Source organism: Myotis myotis, unplaced genomic scaffold (assembly GCF_014108235.1).
Source record: "Myotis myotis isolate mMyoMyo1 unplaced genomic scaffold, mMyoMyo1.p scaffold_m19_p_1, whole genome shotgun sequence".
NCBI classification, from domain to species: domain Eukaryota; kingdom Metazoa; phylum Chordata; class Mammalia; order Chiroptera; family Vespertilionidae; genus Myotis; species Myotis myotis.
Genome location: NW_023416313.1, coordinates 165,867,156 through 165,885,581, shown reverse-complemented (window position 1 = coordinate 165,885,581; position 18,426 = coordinate 165,867,156). Strand labels below are relative to the sequence as shown.

The following is an 18,426-nucleotide window of genomic DNA, read 5'->3' as shown; positions in this document are numbered from 1 at the left end:
GGGGGGGGGGGGGGTTGTGTGTATGTGTGTTTATTTTCCTTTCATATTACCAAATGAGAGGCAATGGATATCACTTAAGATTCTAAAAATTGTGTTTAAAGTCTCAGCCCTGCCATGTTTCGCCAATGGCAAGGCATTTAATCTTTTGTAACCTCCATTTTCTCATTTTGAACAAAAATAATACCTGCCCAACTAATCTTATTGAACATGTGACAGAGATTTTTTACTTTCTGAGTCCTTCATATATTCTTGTTATTCTAATCTGTTCACTTTTTACTGCACAGCTGTTCACTTAGCTACCTAGTATGTAAAAGTGAGAAAGGGAAGAGTTGAGAATTCTCTGTTTGGTTTGGTCTTATAGGTAGTTACTAGAGGCTGTGGGTTGATTTTGAGGTTGTGGGTTGGGTGGTGCTTGATTCAAGCAGATACTTGGTCTGGATGGTAGAGACCAGCCCGATAAATTCTAACTTCTCCCTGGTTTTTGTGTGCCTTTGGGTTGGCCTGAGTTTGGAAAGAAAGTAGTGAGAAACCAGGTGTGAATCTGCCTTTGCGGCAAGCCAGAGGAAACTCAGAGGCTATTAATTCAATTTGCACTGGCCCGTCACAGAGCAAGCTAAAGCTGCAGGAAGAATCAGCCCAGCTTGTGAGCAGCCCTGCCACCTGCTCAGCTCCAAGAGGCAGCACCAGAATTGAGGAATGCAAGCAGGGAAAGCAACTATTGTAGTTCTGATGCAATTTCAAAGGTCATTAAGGGCTCTTTGCAGATGGACTGGTAAACAGGCATCCCAGGGAGCCCTAGTTCAAGTGTGTGAGCAAGCCACAGTTCTCTTTCCCAATGCAAGGCACCTTTGATTAATAAACCAATTCTAGAGAATCACCACAAGCAAATGGAAATCTCCCACAGAGCACAGATTTCACTGGAGCCAGGGAACAAAGACCCAGGTTTTTCTTATAAGAATAGGAGTCAGGCTTCTATTGCCCATGAAATGAGAAAAGGCCACAGAACTACTGATAATGCTATGAAGGAACAAATGTGATGGATCCTGGCACCTGGAGGTCACAGATGTAAATGAGCCACTCCCACTTGCAAAGTTCAGTGAAGATAATTTGTCACTTAGGCTCACCCTAAATGTCCTGTGTTTGAGCCTCTGTGTAAAGCCTGGATTTTTTTTTCCAGGGGTGGGTGGAGTGATGGAGTAGGGTTGGGGAGACTGGGCTGAGGAACAGGGTCAATGATAAAAGGAAGAGAGAATGAACATGTTAACAGACTAGTTTTAGAACATGCACATGTCTAGGTTTCAAAGAAACATTACAAGGTGGAAGACAAAGGAAGGAGTTAAGCTTTAATGTATTTGTTGAGACATATTGGCGAGTAGTCACAAAATGATATCTTAAGACATTTGTAGGCATAAATCATAAAAACAGGGCCGATAAACTCAAAACTTTGAGAGAGTGACAATGAACTTGAAATGTAAAGCAACTTAAAAGGTGTCCTTGCCATGATTGTATGGCTCAACTGGTTGGAGCATCATTCTGTACACCAAAGGGTGGCATGTTCAGTTCCCTGTCAGGACGCATACCCAGATGTTAGGTTCAATCCCTGGCAACTAATCTCTGTTTCTCTCTCTCTCTCTCTCTCTCTCTCTCTCTCTCTCTCTCTCTCTCTCAACCAATATATAGATTTAAATGTGTCATTCAGGGAACTATCATTTGTTAAATCTTGAAGCTTCTCAGCAAAGCAAACATTTGGTTGGCAGACATGCTGTAGGATGAGGACTGCCTTTTAATTGCTCTTGACCTTCCGAAGAGTAGTTGACTGAAGGGTGCCTGTGAGGTCCTGTCTATAGCAGATATGGAAGTGAAGTAGAAACTAGGGAGATAGTTTATCTGGAAAAGTTGGTTGAAAAAGTTGAACAAGTTCATTGGGGATGCCAATAGAATTTGACTTAACAGAGCCTCATAAATCAGATAAACAGGCAGACAGATAGATATTTTTACTTTAATTCATGAAAATTTTTCTGATATGATCTTTGACAACTCAGTTATTCTTACATTGTCTCATTGGTCATGAAATAAAAGCAAGAAAAAATGTCTTAACAGAAATGCATAGGTGACTATAATAGTATGCTACCCGAGATTGGAAAACTAACAGGAGAGAGCAGACCTGATCAAAAATATAAAAGGGGAATTGTGCAGAATGGATATGAAAGCATTTCGTTAAAACCTGCAGATTTTGCCTCTGTGTAACTTGAGAGGAGTTTGCAAGGCTCTGGAAGTCAAATTTGAGGGAAAACACACTCCAGGCTCTTGGATGAGCTCACTTTGTAGAGTCACTCAATTTGCACTATAAGAAATGGAAAAGTCAGTTGCCAAAATTATGTCGCACAATGTTGGAGAATTTTGTTGGAACTAGATCCCATATTCCATGTTGGAGTCACCAAGAAATAATCAATATTAAAGAAATATATTCTTTGAAAGAGAGAGTATTCTCCCTCTCAGTCACTCCTCTCCCTGCCCTCCTCTTTACCTTCCCTCTCCCTCTGTTAAGCTAAACAAGCTTCTGTTAGTGTGCGTGTTTGTGTGCATGTTCATGTGTAAAATCTGCAGAAAGCTCCGCATCCACTTTGCAGACAGCAACTGCATGAGCAGCTGCTGCAGTAGATGACCGTTGTGTTGTGTTCTTTCCAGTCCACAAAATTGCCATGTTTTTATCTGCTCTGTGCCGGGAATCTGGGGTTTTATTTTGGCTCCAGGGCTTAGGGGACACAGAATAAACAGCAAAGTGTGGTGCCACAGTAAGTACTAGAGCTGGGAGGTCTCCCTTCACCTAGTGTGCTTGCTAAGTGTTATCCCAGACATGTGTAAGCAGAGCTCCCAGTGAAAGGTACTCATGAATGATTCCATCTCTGGATGTCCCCATCCTGAAGTCTCTGATGATATCAGGTTTGAAATGTGACAATCTACATTTTTATTATTTACATCAGGTTATTTGGGAAAACTGTCAAAAATGAGAAATAATATGGTGAAAGTCACATAGATTTGTCCAGATCTCACTACAAAAGTTACGTTTGACTATGAAGACTCAGCTCAGTTATTATTATAATCACTTAAGGCAGGGGTTCTCAACCTGTGGGTCGCGACCCCTTTGGCGGTGGAACGACCCTTTCACAGGGGTCGCCTAAGACCATCCTGCATATCAGATATTTACATTACGATTCATAACAGTAGCAACATTACAGTTATGAAGTAGCAACGAAAATAATTTTATGGTTGGGTCACAACATGAGGAACTGTATTTAAAGGGCCAGAAGGTTGAGAACCACTGACTTAAGGGGTGTTTGTATAGTCATGAGAAGAGAACACATTTAACAGGATGGCATGCTGAAACCAGTTTGGCTCAGTGGATGGAGCGTCGGCCTGCGGACTGGAGGGTCCCAGGTTCGATTCCGGTCAAGGGCATGTACCTGGGTTGCGGGCACATCCCTAGTGGGAGATGTGCCGGAGGCAGCTGATCGATGTTTCTCTCTCATCGATGTTTCTGACTCTCTATCTCTCTCCCTTCCTCTCTGTAAAAAATCAATAAAATATATTTTAAAAAAATAACAGGATGGCTTGTTTTTTTCTTTTTATATATATAATCTTTACCTGAGGATTTTTTTTTTCCATTGATTTTTAGAGAGAGTAGAAGGGAGTGATAGGGGGAGAGAGAGAGAGAGAGAGAGACATCTATTTAAGAGAGACACATCAATTGGTTGCCTCCCGCATGCATCCCAACCAGGGCTGGGGATTGAGCTTGCAACCCAGGTACCTGCCCCTGACCAGAATTCAGCCCTCAACCCTTCAATCCACAAGGCCGATGCTCTGACCACTGAGCAACATCAGCGAGGGCAGGGATGGCTTATTTCTTATTCACTATTATACATTAACAATTTATTGATTTAGTAAGAAAGCAACTGAAGGGCCTCTTGAATTTATGCTGCAGATTTGCGAATGAGTTACTGTTATGCGAAGTTTGAAGGAGGAAAGTGTTCATCACCCAAATCCAGGAACCATTCCAAGCAGGAATGCTGTTGCGCCTTGAAGGGAGAAGGCTGGGGAGATCCCTGTGAGCTGTGTCCCACTGAGCCTGATGGTACGTTTACATCTGTGTTTCTCTTTGGCCCATTCAGGGTGCACACTGGCCACAAAATAAGCAAGACCTTAATTTAATTGTAAGTCTAACTAAAATATTCTTTAAAATTATTTTTCCTCAGGAGCTAGGTAGTTCTTTTCTTCTAAACTATGTTATGAATTGGAGCTGCCCAAGTAGTAGGCACGGCAGCTCTGGGACCTCGTTAACTGTCTCTGGTTTCTGGGCTTGTCCCGTTCATTGTTTCCCAATATGTGCAGCATGTGGCAGTTTGGCCGCCACATAATGCTTGGGGAGGAGCCTGTGGCTGGTGCCACTGGTCTATCTATTAACGAGTATGTCTCCACCACAGAGGCCTTCCGCCAGATCTGTCCCTATGGAAGTGGGATCATTGTGGGACCTGATGATTCAGCAGTTGGTGAGTGGCCTGTGCTAGATTCTCAGCATTTCTAAGTATCAACTTCCTTGCTCATTTCCAGTTGTTCTTATTTCTTCACATCTGTCTTCAAAAATTAAGCTCTATTTCTTTGTCTTCTCATTTAGGTACCAATTGTATTTTGTATTGTATTTGCGATATTGTATTGTAATAACTATTCCATGGATTAAACACTGAAATGATTATAATTTATCTCTGTGTGTGTTTGTTTTTAAATACCTTGTTATTTACTTTTTCCTTCTCCTTTGCTTAAGATATGGATGAATGCAAAGAACCTGATGTCTGTAAACACGGGCAGTGTATCAACACGGATGGCTCCTACCGCTGCGAGTGTCCCTTTGGTTACATTCTGGAAGGGAATGAATGTGTAGGTGAGTGATAAATCCCTTTCTTCCACTGGAGTTTTACAAGTTAAAAATTAAGCTCTACAGCAAGCATGTCAAACTCAAAGTCTAACATGGGCCAAATAAACAAAGTTTAAGTTTATGTGGGCCACAAAAAACCAAAAGCTTCAATTTTCATAGAAGTGTACATTTATTTCGATAGAGACATGCTGAATACAAAGGGCTGAAATAAATGAGTAATCATTAACATAACAAAATAGAATATTTTAATAAAAATTAATATTTTTTCTTGAACATTAACTTACCAGACACTGAATAACTGCACAAATTAATAAGCGTAACTCAAATAAACCTATTTTTCTTATTCTTTGAAAGTGAAATATTTCCTGTTGCACACACCAAACAACTCAGTTCAATACTAATGATGTGGCAATTGGCTGCTAAAATGTTCGCTGCTAGTATTAGTGGAAAGAAATGGTGTACCTGCGCGTAAGGCACATAAGGGAAATGAATGCAACACGATTATAGTAATCAGTCATTAGGGAATGTTGTAGTTCCTTATTAATAATTATGTATAACAGGATATTGTAAAAATTAAGTTACAAAATTTTTATTAAAACATTTCTTACATACCGTTATATTGGCTGGGCCACATGTGGCCCATGGGCCACAAGTTTGACATGCTTGCTCTACAGCATTCACACCGGGAAGTACAAGTACCAAGATGGAACAGAAATAAATTTTGTTCATTCATTTATGTATCATTCATCTAGCAGTACTAGCTGAGGCCCCACTATGTTCCAGACACTTTGGCTCTATGACTACAGCAGTGAATCAAGACAACATTGTCCTTCCTTGCATGGACCTTAAGTCTAATGGGAAAGACAGATGCTGGACACATTTGAAAAGATAGTGGAAAGGACAATATTATAATGAAAGTCTTTTGAAATTAAAAAATATTAATGGTCATAATCTTATTCTCTTAAGATATAAAATACAAAATTTGCCCAGATTTTATTTTTTATTGCACTTAGTAATATGAAATGCTATGTACCCAGTGTATTTCCCCTTGTTTTAACCATATATATATATATATAATTGATTTTTTACAGAGAGGAAGGGAGAGGGATAGAGAGTAGAAACATCGATGAGAGAAAAACATCGATCAGCTGCCTCCTGCACACCCCTGACTGGGGATGTGCCCACAACCAAGTTACATGCCCTTGACCGGAATCGAACCAGGGACCCTTGAGTCCGAAGGCTGATGCTCTATTCACTGAGCCAAACCAGTTAGGGATGTTTTAACCTTCTTATTGAAATTTCAAAGAATGACTTCTATGGCTGACCTTTGACCTCTTAATTCACACTAACTCCACATGGAATCCAAGTATTATGTCTATTTATCTAAGAAATCCAAACCTGAATTAATAATGGCATAAATGCTAAGAGTCTGTGTATATTAGAAAGTGTTCTTTCCACACTGGGAATCAGGGTGTGAGGATTTCAGCTGCAGTGATACCTCTGGGAGCTGAAGCAAGTTCTTTAGGCCTTAGAATGTAATATTACGCAGATGGACCAAGTTATTTCTAATTACCTTATAACTCTAAAAATCAATGATATTGTGATTATTAACTTAAAGGAGATATGACATTCCTTACAGTGAAATGGAAGTTCATAGCAGAACGAAAGCAAAGTCATCAATGTTTTCTCTCTGGCAGCTTCAGTTAGTGCTACTATGGATGAGACATGAGCCTCCTCACCCAGAATCTCTCTACCACAGTCTCTTGTCTTCACTTGCTGAATTCAGGGCCCAACAGAAGACAGAACCCTTGATGCTAGTCTACTACTTTTCTGTGCCCTACATAGCTAAAATACAATGTTATTTTTCAATCTCCCCCCCCCCCCATCCCGCCCTCCCCACACACACACAAAGGAAGACGTTTTAGAATGAGGATTCTAGATGGATGAGTTGGGAGGCATGTCTATTTTTTGGACCTCCTTGGTAAAATTTGTTCTCTCTCTATAGTTATTTAGAGAGACCAGACCCTAAATATATTTCTTTCTAGACTTTCTTCTGCCTAATGTAAACCATCTGGCTTCAACAGAATCAACAAAATCTACTTGGGTCTTGATTTTATCCAGTGTATTAATTTTGCTTAACCTCTGGTCTCTTATTTTGCGTCAGTTTAGTCTTCTATTTTATATCTGGCAAAGCTCCATCATGTTTAAGGCTTCTTGGAGAGTGATGTAATGTAAGGCCAAGCTGGAGATGTATTTCTAGCTTTAAGTAAGTAAAAACTTTTGACTTGTGAGAGAAGCATTGCTTTAACCCTTTGAACATCTATTCCCACTGGAAGATATACTTCTTTATAGTGTGGGAGGCTGGAGAAACTCACGGAGCACTATGAGAGCTAGAAACCCCGCTACTGTCACTGTCATTGTCACTGCCACTGCCACTGCCACTTAGCAAGTTGGATTTTACAGCGACAAACCTGTGGCAATAAGACATGTGCATTCCTTCTCTGCAAGGACAGAATGAGAATAAAATAAGACATTACAGATCAAAGTGTTCTGATAGAAAAAAAGGTATTATCTGAGTCCAAGCCCGTTTTCTCTCATTCATTGTGTTTCGAATATTCTCCTGGTCACCTGCAGATATTGATGAATGTTCTGTGGGCAACCCTTGTGGAAATGGAACTTGCAAGAATGTGATTGGAGGGTTTGAATGCACCTGTGAGGAAGGATTTGAGCCTGGTCCAATGATGACTTGTGAAGGTAAGACTCTTAAATTCATAATAGTTGGTTACATGTTCTGATATTGGAAGCAACAGTTGATTAATTATAATTCTTAATATGAAATCCACTCCGGATGTATAGAATAAAAAACATCTGGGCCTGGATGGGCTATTCCATCTTTTCTTCTCTGTGTGGCCTCCTCTCTGCAGGGAGTATCTGAAAAAGATACAGATGGCTCATGGCACAAGTTATGCTGCAGATCATGCAGTTCTTGGTGGTCTCTCTACTACTGATATTTGTATACAACTCCGGTCTTGTTTATTACCTTCTTTCGTACTTTCCATTTTCTCCTTCTGTCTTAATTTTCATCTTCCATGCTCCCTTTCTTTTTCTTCTCTGCTTTTTCTTTTCTATTCATAGAAACATCTACCCACTGAGGTAACCACCAACATCCTGCAGCCATCACAGCAAAAGAGATTGCCTATATGGTATACGTGTCTGCCAGTGTGGCTGGAAGACTGTATGGAAAGAAAGCAAAGGGAGAGAGTGTCTAGAAGAGTGGCTCTCAAAGGATGGTCCCTGGACCAGCTACATCAGCATCACCTGTGAACTTGTTAGGGCTTCAGATTTTTAGGCCTCATCCCAGACCTCCTGAATCAGCAACTCTAAGATTGGGGCTCAGCAGCCCTCCAGGTGATTCTGATGTGTTCTCTAGTTGAAAACCACTGGTCTAAGAAAAGCATGAAGGGAAAATGAAGGCAGAGAGTAAAGTTGGTATTAAAATGAGCTCTGCATTAGAAATATGGCCCATCGGTACCCATTGTTGAAGTTGTGAGTGGATCTTCCAAGGCTGTAACTAGTCATCATCTGGGGTCTCACTGATGACCTCAGTTGGCATCAGTGGCCTTAGGGAGAAACATGATCATCAAAATGGTCTGTTTTAACCCTGATTTTCCAAAACACACTCTGATGTTTTCAAATTATGAAATCTATGAAAATCACTTTGACCCACTAACAGTAAAGTCATTCCCACCTATTGAAGGCTCTAACCTGGGCATCAGTGGGAACTAGGTATCTCTGTAAGTGTATAATAATTCGGGACACTATTTGCTTGGGTATACGGAACACTGTTATTTAACAGAAGCCTCTCCTATATGGGGAAAGGGAAGTGTTTAACAGTCATGGAGGGGTCTGCTTCTCTCCTGACAGCCATTGACTTGGCGCTTGTTTGGGCTGAATGGGGTAAAGCTGATCGCCACTCCATGTGACTTTGGGAGTGGCAAGTGATCATCTTGAGGCTTCAAAGCAAGAATTTTAGAACAGCTCCCTCTATACAGGTGACCTCATCCATCTAAATAACAATTCATAATTACACAGGAATAACAACCATAAACTTGACTGTGCTGGGAGCATCAGGGTGCGTGGCCACCCTACTGATACCAGTTATAAAATAACCAGATCATTTTATAACTCCCTGAAAACCAGAGACTGCTTGGTCCACCCATGTTTATAACAATGAAGTATTTCAGCTTTTGCTAAAAGTAGATTACTTTTATTTTTGATTGATGTCCATGACCCATTATTTTCTTACTACCTCTGCTGCAGATGTAAACGAGTGTGCCCAGAATCCTCTGCTCTGTGCTTTCCGATGTGTAAACACTTATGGGTCGTATGAATGCAAATGTCCTGCTGGCTATGTCCTGAGAGAAGACAGGAGGATGTGCAAAGGTGAGACATTCATGTTTATGGTCATCCAAGCCAGAGAGCTCTAACACGATGATGGGAAATGTCCCTCCAAAGCTTCCAATTATAGAGGAGGGCTGGGAATTGGGGAACACTGCTGTAGCTCATGGACATTATGAGGGTTGTCATTGCTACCTTTCCTAGTAAATTGTTGCTTGAGGCTTCAAGCTGAGTCGAGGGCTGCACTGCAGATCCCTTTTAGTTCCCTCTGCATTGCATGCCAGCCATGCCACAAATGTGAAGACAGAAAGAAAAGACATTTCCCCACATTCAGGAAGTTCTATATGAAAAGGTTGAGATGGAGATATTCAATTAATCAAAAAGTATTAAAAATCATGCTTCCTGCTTTTTGAAGAGGGTACCAGTTAGTTAGGGAGCAATTTCTTCAAGTTCATACGTGGTTAGAAGACGTCTTCTCATTCTTGGGAGGCCACAGAGTCCAACAATGCAAAAGGAAATAGGTTACTTAATACTGTTTTATGTGTAAAATGCAAGAAATTAATACAGCTTCTCTTATAAATTTGTGGTTGCACACTCTTTCCAGACCTGGATGAGTGTGAAGAGTTGAAGCATGACTGTGCTGAAAAGCAAATGGAATGCAAGAACCTAATCGGCACGTATATATGCATCTGCGGACCTGGGTATCAGCGCACACCTGACGGGGAAGCCTGTGTAGGTAAGAGAATCCCTGCAGAAGGAGCTCTGAGTGAGTCAGAAGTGACAAAGGACAAAAGGGACTTGGGCCGAATCCTTATGGGTGCTATGTTCTTCTTGGCCAGAGCCATTTTGCCCCTCTTAACCTCATGCCATAACTTCCAGTGGAGGGCCCCTTGTCTCTTGATGATCTGTGAATCCCATGAGCTCTGTGATTTTCTCCTTCTGAGCTGGCCTTTGCCTACTTTCTCAGTCCATTTTGCTTCCAGGATTGGAATATTGGGTGTTTCCTCTATTTCCTTCCTTCTCATTTTTGTGCTCTTTTGTTTTGGGGTCAGTTCCACTTACTGCATTGGAATGTCTCCCTGTGGACCCAACTTTGCTACCAGTACCCTGTCATTGAGTTCTGATGCCAGGTCCTGAACAAGGAGCATCACTAAACCATCACTAAACCAGTGGGATCCACCTCCAGAGAATGGTATTGTGCAGAGTGGGTCCCAGGCAATGGTATTTTAAGGCTCCCCCAAGTTCCTTTCATGTGGATCCAGCATTAAAAACCACAGCTTTAGACTAGGGGTTGGCACACCACAGTGTGAGGTTCAAATCCAGCCTGCCAGCCCACCACCTGTTTATTTAAATGGAGTTGTGTGGGAATATAGCTCTAATCATTTACTTATTGTCCATGCCTGCTTTCCTGCCACAGTGGCAGAGCACTTGCAACAGAGACCATATGGCCTGCAAAGCCTAAAATTTACTATATATTTATAGTAATACTGTAGTATTAGTATTACCTACAGAAAGTTTCCTGACCACTGCTTTAGACAAGAAATACAGGAGAAAATTACTAGAAAACTCCCACATGTGTCCCTTTCCTTTTTAATAATCAGTGACATTAGAAAACATATTTTATGTTGTCAGTCAAGAATCTTAAGGACCTCACCATCCCCTTCCTCTGTAAGAAACTGAATTAAATAGCCATTAAAGAGCAGACTTTAAACGCACAGGAAAAGGGTGTGGACTGATGATCCCATTCTGGGTCTTCTGGGATCTGTGCTGCTGACTCTCAGCGGCACATCAGAGTCGGAGAGCTTGGGTTCCACGCCAGAGATTTTGAATCACTTGCTCTGCCACTGGGGTTTTTAACCTGTTCTAGCCCTCTCTAGGTGTCACCTTCCAACTCTCTGCCTCTCTTTTTGAGATCTGTGCCTCAGGGGTTGGAACTATTCTTTCAAATGGGATGCACCTAGTCAAATTATTTCATCAGACACTTCTAAGAATCTCAAGCTATTTGAATGCTTTTCTCTGAATCTGGGAAATTGAACTATGATTTTTTCTTTCTTAAGAACATTGTTGAAGTATTATAATAAACATAATCTATATTGAACTGGAAGGTTAGTCTAGATAACTTCCTTAGGTTGTAGCTGACTATTGCAGATATTATTCTACTGAAGTACTGCAATATTTCTTTAATATGTTGATTTTAAAATTAAAACTTTTTTCCCTTCATTTGAAATGATCCTTTGAGAATCCCCTTTATGTACAGATATGGAAAATTTTAAATTTTATGAAGTGAAAGACCGGAAGTGTACAGAAAATACTATCATCTATGTTTTAAGTATATGAAAATGCCATCAATTATGTTTTTTAAAGGGTGGAGGTATACACACAGATGTATGTATTTGCTTGTATGTGTGCAATTCATCTCTGGGAAGACACATTAGTAACGTGGTTGACTCCTTGGAGGGGAATTTGGTGGCTGGGGGATAGGGAGAAAGGGGAAATTTTGCTGAATTATGTTCTTATACTTTTTGTATTTGGGACCATGTGAATAGCTTACCTAGTATTCACAAACTAAATTTAAAAAAAGAAAGAAAGAGTCCATTCTTGTACAAAGTGGTCAGATGACTCCTCTTGTTTTCGGTCCTTCAATGAAACCGCACAGATGAGAATGAATGTCAGACCAAGCCAGGCATCTGTGAGAACGGGCGCTGCCTCAACACCCGGGGGAGCTACACCTGCGAGTGCAATGATGGCTTCACAGCCAGCCCCGCTCAGGATGAGTGCCTTGGTGAGTACGTGCAGCGGGATGCCTTTGTAACCTGGCCTCCACATTGGGGTGCTTAGAATCCAGATCTCTTCTTTGAAATAATAGAGACTGTCAAAATTTCAGGAAAGGTTGAAAATGTTCATATTTGGGAGAGGACTCAGTGATTGATTGTCCATTGGGCTTAGCACCACCCTGCAGCTCAGTTCTTCCTTTACTAATTGTATCACTGGATCACTTGTTTGAAATTTCCTTCTGCCTTTTTAAACCCTTAGTGCTCAGGATGCTTCCATATGTTTCTCTGCTTCTATGACATGTCTATACTTCTGGGAGCAGATAGAGTCACAACCTTGTCCAGACCAATGCTTTTCTGCCTGCTTACTGAATTTCTTATTTGTCTCCTCAGATGTCATCCTTTCTCTCTCACTGCAGTTTCCAGCTTTCCCTTCTCGCTCCTTCTCACCAGGGTAAAGTGTTATATCCCTTGTGGGTTTCATATCTGACCAAATTTTTGATAGCTTGCTGTGCTTAGAACATTTCCTAAAATCTTCCTTTTAATATAATGTCCCTTCCAGACAACCGGGAAGGGTACTGCTTCACGGAGGTGCTCCAGAACATGTGCCAGATCGGCTCGAGCAACAGGAACCCCGTCACCAAGTCGGAGTGCTGCTGTGACGGAGGGAGAGGCTGGGGTCCCCAGTGCGAGATCTGCCCTTTCCAGGGGACTGTGGCTTTCAAAAAACTCTGCCCCCATGGCCGAGGATTCATGACCAATGGAACAGGTACTTCCCTTTGTTCTGGTTTATTACCAATGGAGCAGGTAATTCATTTGGTCCAAAAATACTTGCAGGGAATTTGTTTATTTGTTCTATGAAAAACAGAGAATATGGAATCTGCAATATGAACCTAGGCTGAGTTGCACAGTGGAGGTTGACAAAAATTCTTCATTACGATATTTTAGATATTCAAGGCCATGTTGCCAAAGTGTCCTGAATAAGTTGTGTGTGCTAGGGTTCCTGCCTCTGCTTTATAAGGAGTCTTCAACTATTTATTTATTTATTTATTTATTTATTTATTTATCTATTTATCTATCTATTTATTTATTTATAAATCCTCACCCGAGGATATGTTTTTATTGATTTTTTAGCAAGAAAGGAAGAGAGACAAGAGAGAGAGAAAAGAGAGAGAGAGAAAGAGAGAGAGAGAGGTGAGAAATATTGATTGGTTGCCTCCCACATGCACCCTGACTGGGGATTGAACCCACAACCTTTTGGTGTATGGGATGATGCTCCAACCAGCTGAGCTACCTGGGAAGAGCAGGAGTCTTCAACTTTTTAAACAAAAGTTTCTTGTAAGTGTTGTTGTTTATTCAGAATGTAATTTTTAGATAAATCTTAAAATAAATGTACATTAAATTCCTAAACTAGTGCGCCAATATGTAATTTAACTCTTAAAATTGACTGAAATAGACTGTATAAAAGTATGCTGGATTTATGTTCATGTTAGAAAGATGTGGTTAATGGTAGAATAACATAACTGGGTAGATTAGATGGGGTGACCAAAACAAATTTATGATTTTTTGGAGGAAAAATTGAAATGGTGAAAAACACTCATTTCTTGAGACCAATGAGGGTAGGCTAAATTGCATTTCAGAGTAAACTTGAAAAATTTCAGGAAAAATATTAGCTGTTGGTACAAAATGGTTATTTGGCAATCAAAAGTGAAGAAATCGCTGGTATTGGCCCCCACCGAGCAGTAAGTGGATAGGTGGGTCAAGATGGGGTGGACAGTGGCTTTAATGCTCAACAGTGCATATTGAGCAAATCTCCTTTGGTGGAGCTGAGTGGGGTTCTCTCTTCCTTAGCAGGCCACAAAGGCGCAGCCCAGGAATCCACCCCAGAGTCCTGGGCCTCCCCACCAAAGAAGTGAAGTTTAGTCCAAGTTCCCCCAACTATGTGATTTGATATTCTTTAGGATTAACTTTAAACACAACAAAAAGAATAGAAAAAAACCTTCCTCCTTATTTTGGACATGCAATATTAGAAAAAAAGTGGGATTTCCTTGTCAGAAGGATCCACTGCTGCGATTCACGTATGGAACATCAGCCTGAGGTGAGCTTGATGGCGTGAGATGGCGCAAGGAGCTAAATATGTCTAGATGAGGTAGATGTTCTGTGACCCACAGGAGGAAAACGGTCTAAATTTAGAAAGAAATTATTTTTAAAGTTTTCTCCTAGCCTGATTAGTTTACCATTACAGTCTGATAAAGTTATTCTTTGCCTTTCAAAATAGTTGCCATTACATGTGAAATGTATGCTGTCATTCCTTTGGTTTAATTTCTTAGGTCCATAATTTAGTATCATAGTTCATTAGTACTTACACTGAAGTGATCCTTACATATTATTGTTGTCCATTTTAATGCCTTTTTAAATTTCTGTTTATTAAATTACAGATATTGATGAGTGCAGGGTTATCCATGATGTTTGCAAAAATGGGGAATGTGTCAATGACAGGGGATCATATCACTGCATTTGTAAAACCGGCTACACTCCCGACATCACTGGGACTGCCTGCGTAGGTAAGTATTCTGTTTCTTCTGGTTTATTAACTCTAGATAAAATTGTAGATTATGGCAAAAAAAATCCTCAAACTAAAAAAATCTAAAAAGCCTGTGTAAATTCATAAGAAAACATATGAAAAGGATCAAACACTTCACAGAGTTTACTTTTTCTCAAAACAAAAATTCTTTGTTCGACCTTGTGGGTATTGATATTTATGCATCTTTTCAGATAGGTAGTCACACTGTATCTCTTTGATCATAGACCTGAACGAATGCAACCAGGCTCCCAAACCCTGCAATTTTATCTGCAAAAACACAGAAGGGAGTTACCAGTGTTCCTGCCCGAAAGGTTACATTCTGCAGGATGATGGAAGGAGCTGCAAAGGTAAAGTAAAATGTGCCTTCACCCATTCACCTGCCTCCAGGGCACAAGGTTGCCGAAAGACCCTCTCTACACACAAGAGGTGCTCCCCTGGTGTTAGAGCCTGGATGGAGGCTCCCTATGTGGGAGGGAAGGGAGATGGCAGAGGACCAGTGGCAGCATCTATCCTTACTGTGTGCCCCATGGGGGCCTTCCCTGAGCCTCTCAGAGGCAGCAGGACCAGTTCTACAAGGTCCTGCCCTGCAGGAGCTTATCTGAGACATAAATGTCACAATGAATTAAGAAGCAACCAAAGCTTCAACAAAAATCCCTTATCGACCCAGGATTTTTGCAAAATTCTGTTGGTGTAAACGTATTCCTGTGAACAACTTCCTCAACATTAAGGACTCCATATATTGAGTGAATGCACTAGTGCGTCATACTTAAGGATAATTTGGAAAATGAGGGATTTGGAGAAGGTAGACCAGATGGCAGAACAAGATTAGAGTATTCTGCCATGAAGTCTTGAAGGGGAAAGAGGGAAATAAAGAAGTTAAATGGTGGGATGGAGTGGAAGTAGGGAGCAGAGGGAAGGAGGGAGAGAAGGCGGGAAGAAGGGAGGAAGGGCTCTGCATTCTCAGTGATTTTTTAAAATTGAAATTCTACTTAAATTTGGAACCCTCTTGGTATCTCCTGACGTTATTTATAGCAATGGAGTTGAGAATGAACCTTAACTTTCTGGCAGTGAGGAAAGAAGCCTGGTCAAAGCAGAGGATTTTATTGAGACTTGAGGAATAATCTGTAGGCAGTTTTATCGGAATGAGTATTTTTCTTTCCTTTTTTCCCTTCCTGATTGCTCAATTTTTTTTTATCCCAAGGAGGATCTCTAAACAAAAAGTCAGTTTTGGTTTGGTTTGGTTGACCAACTCCTTTGAGCAAAATAAAAAACAGCAAAGAATGAAGTGAACAAATTTTCAGCCTCAACATTTTTTTTACGTTTCAGCTTAAATAGATCTTTTCAACATTCTGGAAATCTTTTGAGAATCCCTAGTCTCTTACCTCATTTAAAGTTTATTTAAAATTTATAACTGATCTGAAATTTCTTTCTTGAGGGATTCCCACTTTCCTCTAACTAAAGAGAATTGGGTTTTCCTTGGATTCCCCCAAAGAGCTACATTTTTAATCTAAATTGAGACCACGTTTTATCTTTCAAACTCTTCTCTCCTGGGTACTCCCAGCCATTTGCTTGGCTCTGTTCTGGCCAGGCACAGTTGAGTCAGAGAGATGAAAACTCAGAGCTTCCTCCTAAGGCAGCTTCTAGGTACGCATGCTGTCAGCTCTACTCCAATGCCCATCTTGCACTTTCTTATAGATCTTGATGAGTGTGCAACTAAGCAGCACAACTGTCAGTTCCTGTGTGTTAACACCATTGGCAGCTTCGCTTGTAAATGTCCTCCTGGCTTTACCCAGCACCACACTGCCTGCATTGGTAAGTGGGGAGGAAAGGTCTCTTTGTGGGAGATAGCTATTCCTTTAAGTTCTTTTGTTGTTGGAGTAAGAAGATAAAAACTCGGGAAAATATGGGGGTACGTATATGTGTGTATGTGCATGTGAACAGGTACATGTGAGCAGTTACAGGCCTTTTTGGGTCTTTTCTAAGTGAATCATCCATCTCTCTTCCTTTTAAATAACAGAAAGAGAGCTTCAGGGAATTCCTCCCCCCCCCCCACCTTTACCTACCCTGTCTCTTACAGATAACAATGAGTGCACCTCAGACATCAACCTGTGTGGGTCCAAGGGCATTTGCCAGAATACTCCTGGGAGCTTCACCTGTGAATGCCAGCGGGGATTCTCACTGGATCAGAGTGGCGCCAGCTGTGAAGGTGGGTAGGGCCCTCAGCTCCATCCAGCTGGTGGGTCCCTCTCAGGGGCCTGTGTGACTGTCAACACCTTCATCATCGTCCTCTATGTGATATCACACCTGAGCACCTGAAGACAGGAAAGGTTTACCTGATTTGCACAGGTCCTGTACCTTAGCAATCCCGTCTTTTGTTCTCATGCTTGATTGTGTTGATAACCATGCCTTTCCTAGGTATTTCTGCCTAGTTATTCATTTAATTGAATAAGAAAAGTCAAGAAAAATAACTAGATTCCTGAATTTTATTCATTAATTTTCTGGTCATTGGATTCAGTCATGAAAGGATTCTCCCAATGTGGATTAAACATATGAGGAAAGCCCTTCTGATAATGTATAATTAAAAGTTTAAACCTTTTTTTTAGCAATTTACCTTTGTATTGACAGTTTTTGGTTTCTAATACTGGTACAAGTAGGAAAATATAAATAATTTGCACAGCTAACCCATAAAGTGCCTGTGTGCTTTGCATTAATTTCTTCATCATTTTTATTTGTAGACTTTACCAGGGATATCCGAATATTTTTCTCCTTAAACTTAACAAACCTCCAGAGTAGATATTCTTCAAGGTTTGGGTGGTGGAATAATTTAAAAAAAAACAAAACAGTTATGGGGATGTAAAGTACAGCATAGGGAATATAGTCAGTAATATAGTGATAACTACAATGGGTACTAGTCAGAGTGATCACTTCATGGGTTATATAAGTGTCTAATCACTGGGTTGTACAATATGTAATATTGTACATCAACTGTAATGGAAAACTTAATTTTTAAAAATCTAGCTCAGAAAACAAACAAACAAAAATCAACAACCGTGGAATAATTTTTTTCAGAGTCAGATTTCCTTTGAAAATGGCTTTCACTTTAGCACACATATAAATGTTGCTTCAGAGAATGCCTCTGAGACAAGTAGGAATGTGGCTTAAAGGCGACTGCACCTCCTTTTTTCAGACGTGGATGAGTGTGAAGGAAACCACCGCTGCCAGCACGGCTGCCAGAACATCATCGGGGGCTACCGGTGCAGCTGCCCGCAGGGCTACCTCCAGCACTACCAGTGGAACCAGTGTGTTGGCAAGTACTTTTCCTTCTGAGCAAGAGGAATTGCTCTCAGCTCCTTAGAGTCAAAATGCTGCTTTCTCTCTGGAAACTTACTCTTGTCACGGAAGCAACAAATACTCATTTAAAACTGCCCTAAGCCATGGCCAGTGTGGCTTAGTGTTTAGCGGGTTTGATGCCTGGTCAAGTGCCTGTACCTGGGTTGCAGGTTCACTCCCTGGTCCTGGCCAGAATGCATGTTGGAAGCAACCACTTGAGGTATCTTTCTCACATCCATAGTTCTCTCTCTCTATCTTTCTCACTTTCCCTCCCTCCCACTCTCTCTCTAAAAGTGGATGGACAAATATCCTCAGGTGATGATTAACAATAAATAAGTAAATAAATAAATAAATCTGATATACTAAAAGCCTAATAAGCAAATCGACTGAAGAGTGGAACGACTCATTGTTAT

General features: G+C 40.8%; 1 protein-coding gene across 3 annotated transcripts in view; it reads left to right on the top strand.

The window, feature by feature from the left end:
- Positions 1 to 18,426, top strand: part of FBN1 (fibrillin 1) — a 237,974-nt gene that overhangs the window by 205,974 nt on the left and 13,574 nt on the right. For 2 of the 3 annotated variants that reach the window (XM_036300753.1, XM_036300742.1), the window contains 13 exons: positions 3,983 to 4,132; positions 4,482 to 4,547; positions 4,820 to 4,936; positions 7,565 to 7,684; positions 9,251 to 9,373; positions 9,933 to 10,064; positions 11,985 to 12,110; positions 12,662 to 12,868; positions 14,538 to 14,663; positions 14,908 to 15,030; positions 16,379 to 16,495; positions 16,761 to 16,889; positions 17,871 to 17,990. In XM_036300753.1, coding sequence (XP_036156646.1) covers positions 3,983 to 4,132; positions 4,482 to 4,547; positions 4,820 to 4,936; positions 7,565 to 7,684; positions 9,251 to 9,373; positions 9,933 to 10,064; positions 11,985 to 12,110; positions 12,662 to 12,868; positions 14,538 to 14,663; positions 14,908 to 15,030; positions 16,379 to 16,495; positions 16,761 to 16,889; positions 17,871 to 17,990 — 1,656 coding nt within the window. Of the gene's footprint in view, positions 1 to 3,982; positions 4,133 to 4,481; positions 4,548 to 4,819; positions 4,937 to 7,564; positions 7,685 to 9,250; positions 9,374 to 9,932; positions 10,065 to 11,984; positions 12,111 to 12,492; positions 12,573 to 12,661; positions 12,869 to 14,537; positions 14,664 to 14,907; positions 15,031 to 16,378; positions 16,496 to 16,760; positions 16,890 to 17,870; positions 17,991 to 18,426 lie in introns of those variants that run through there. The other variant, XM_036300760.1, reaches the window with a different exon arrangement.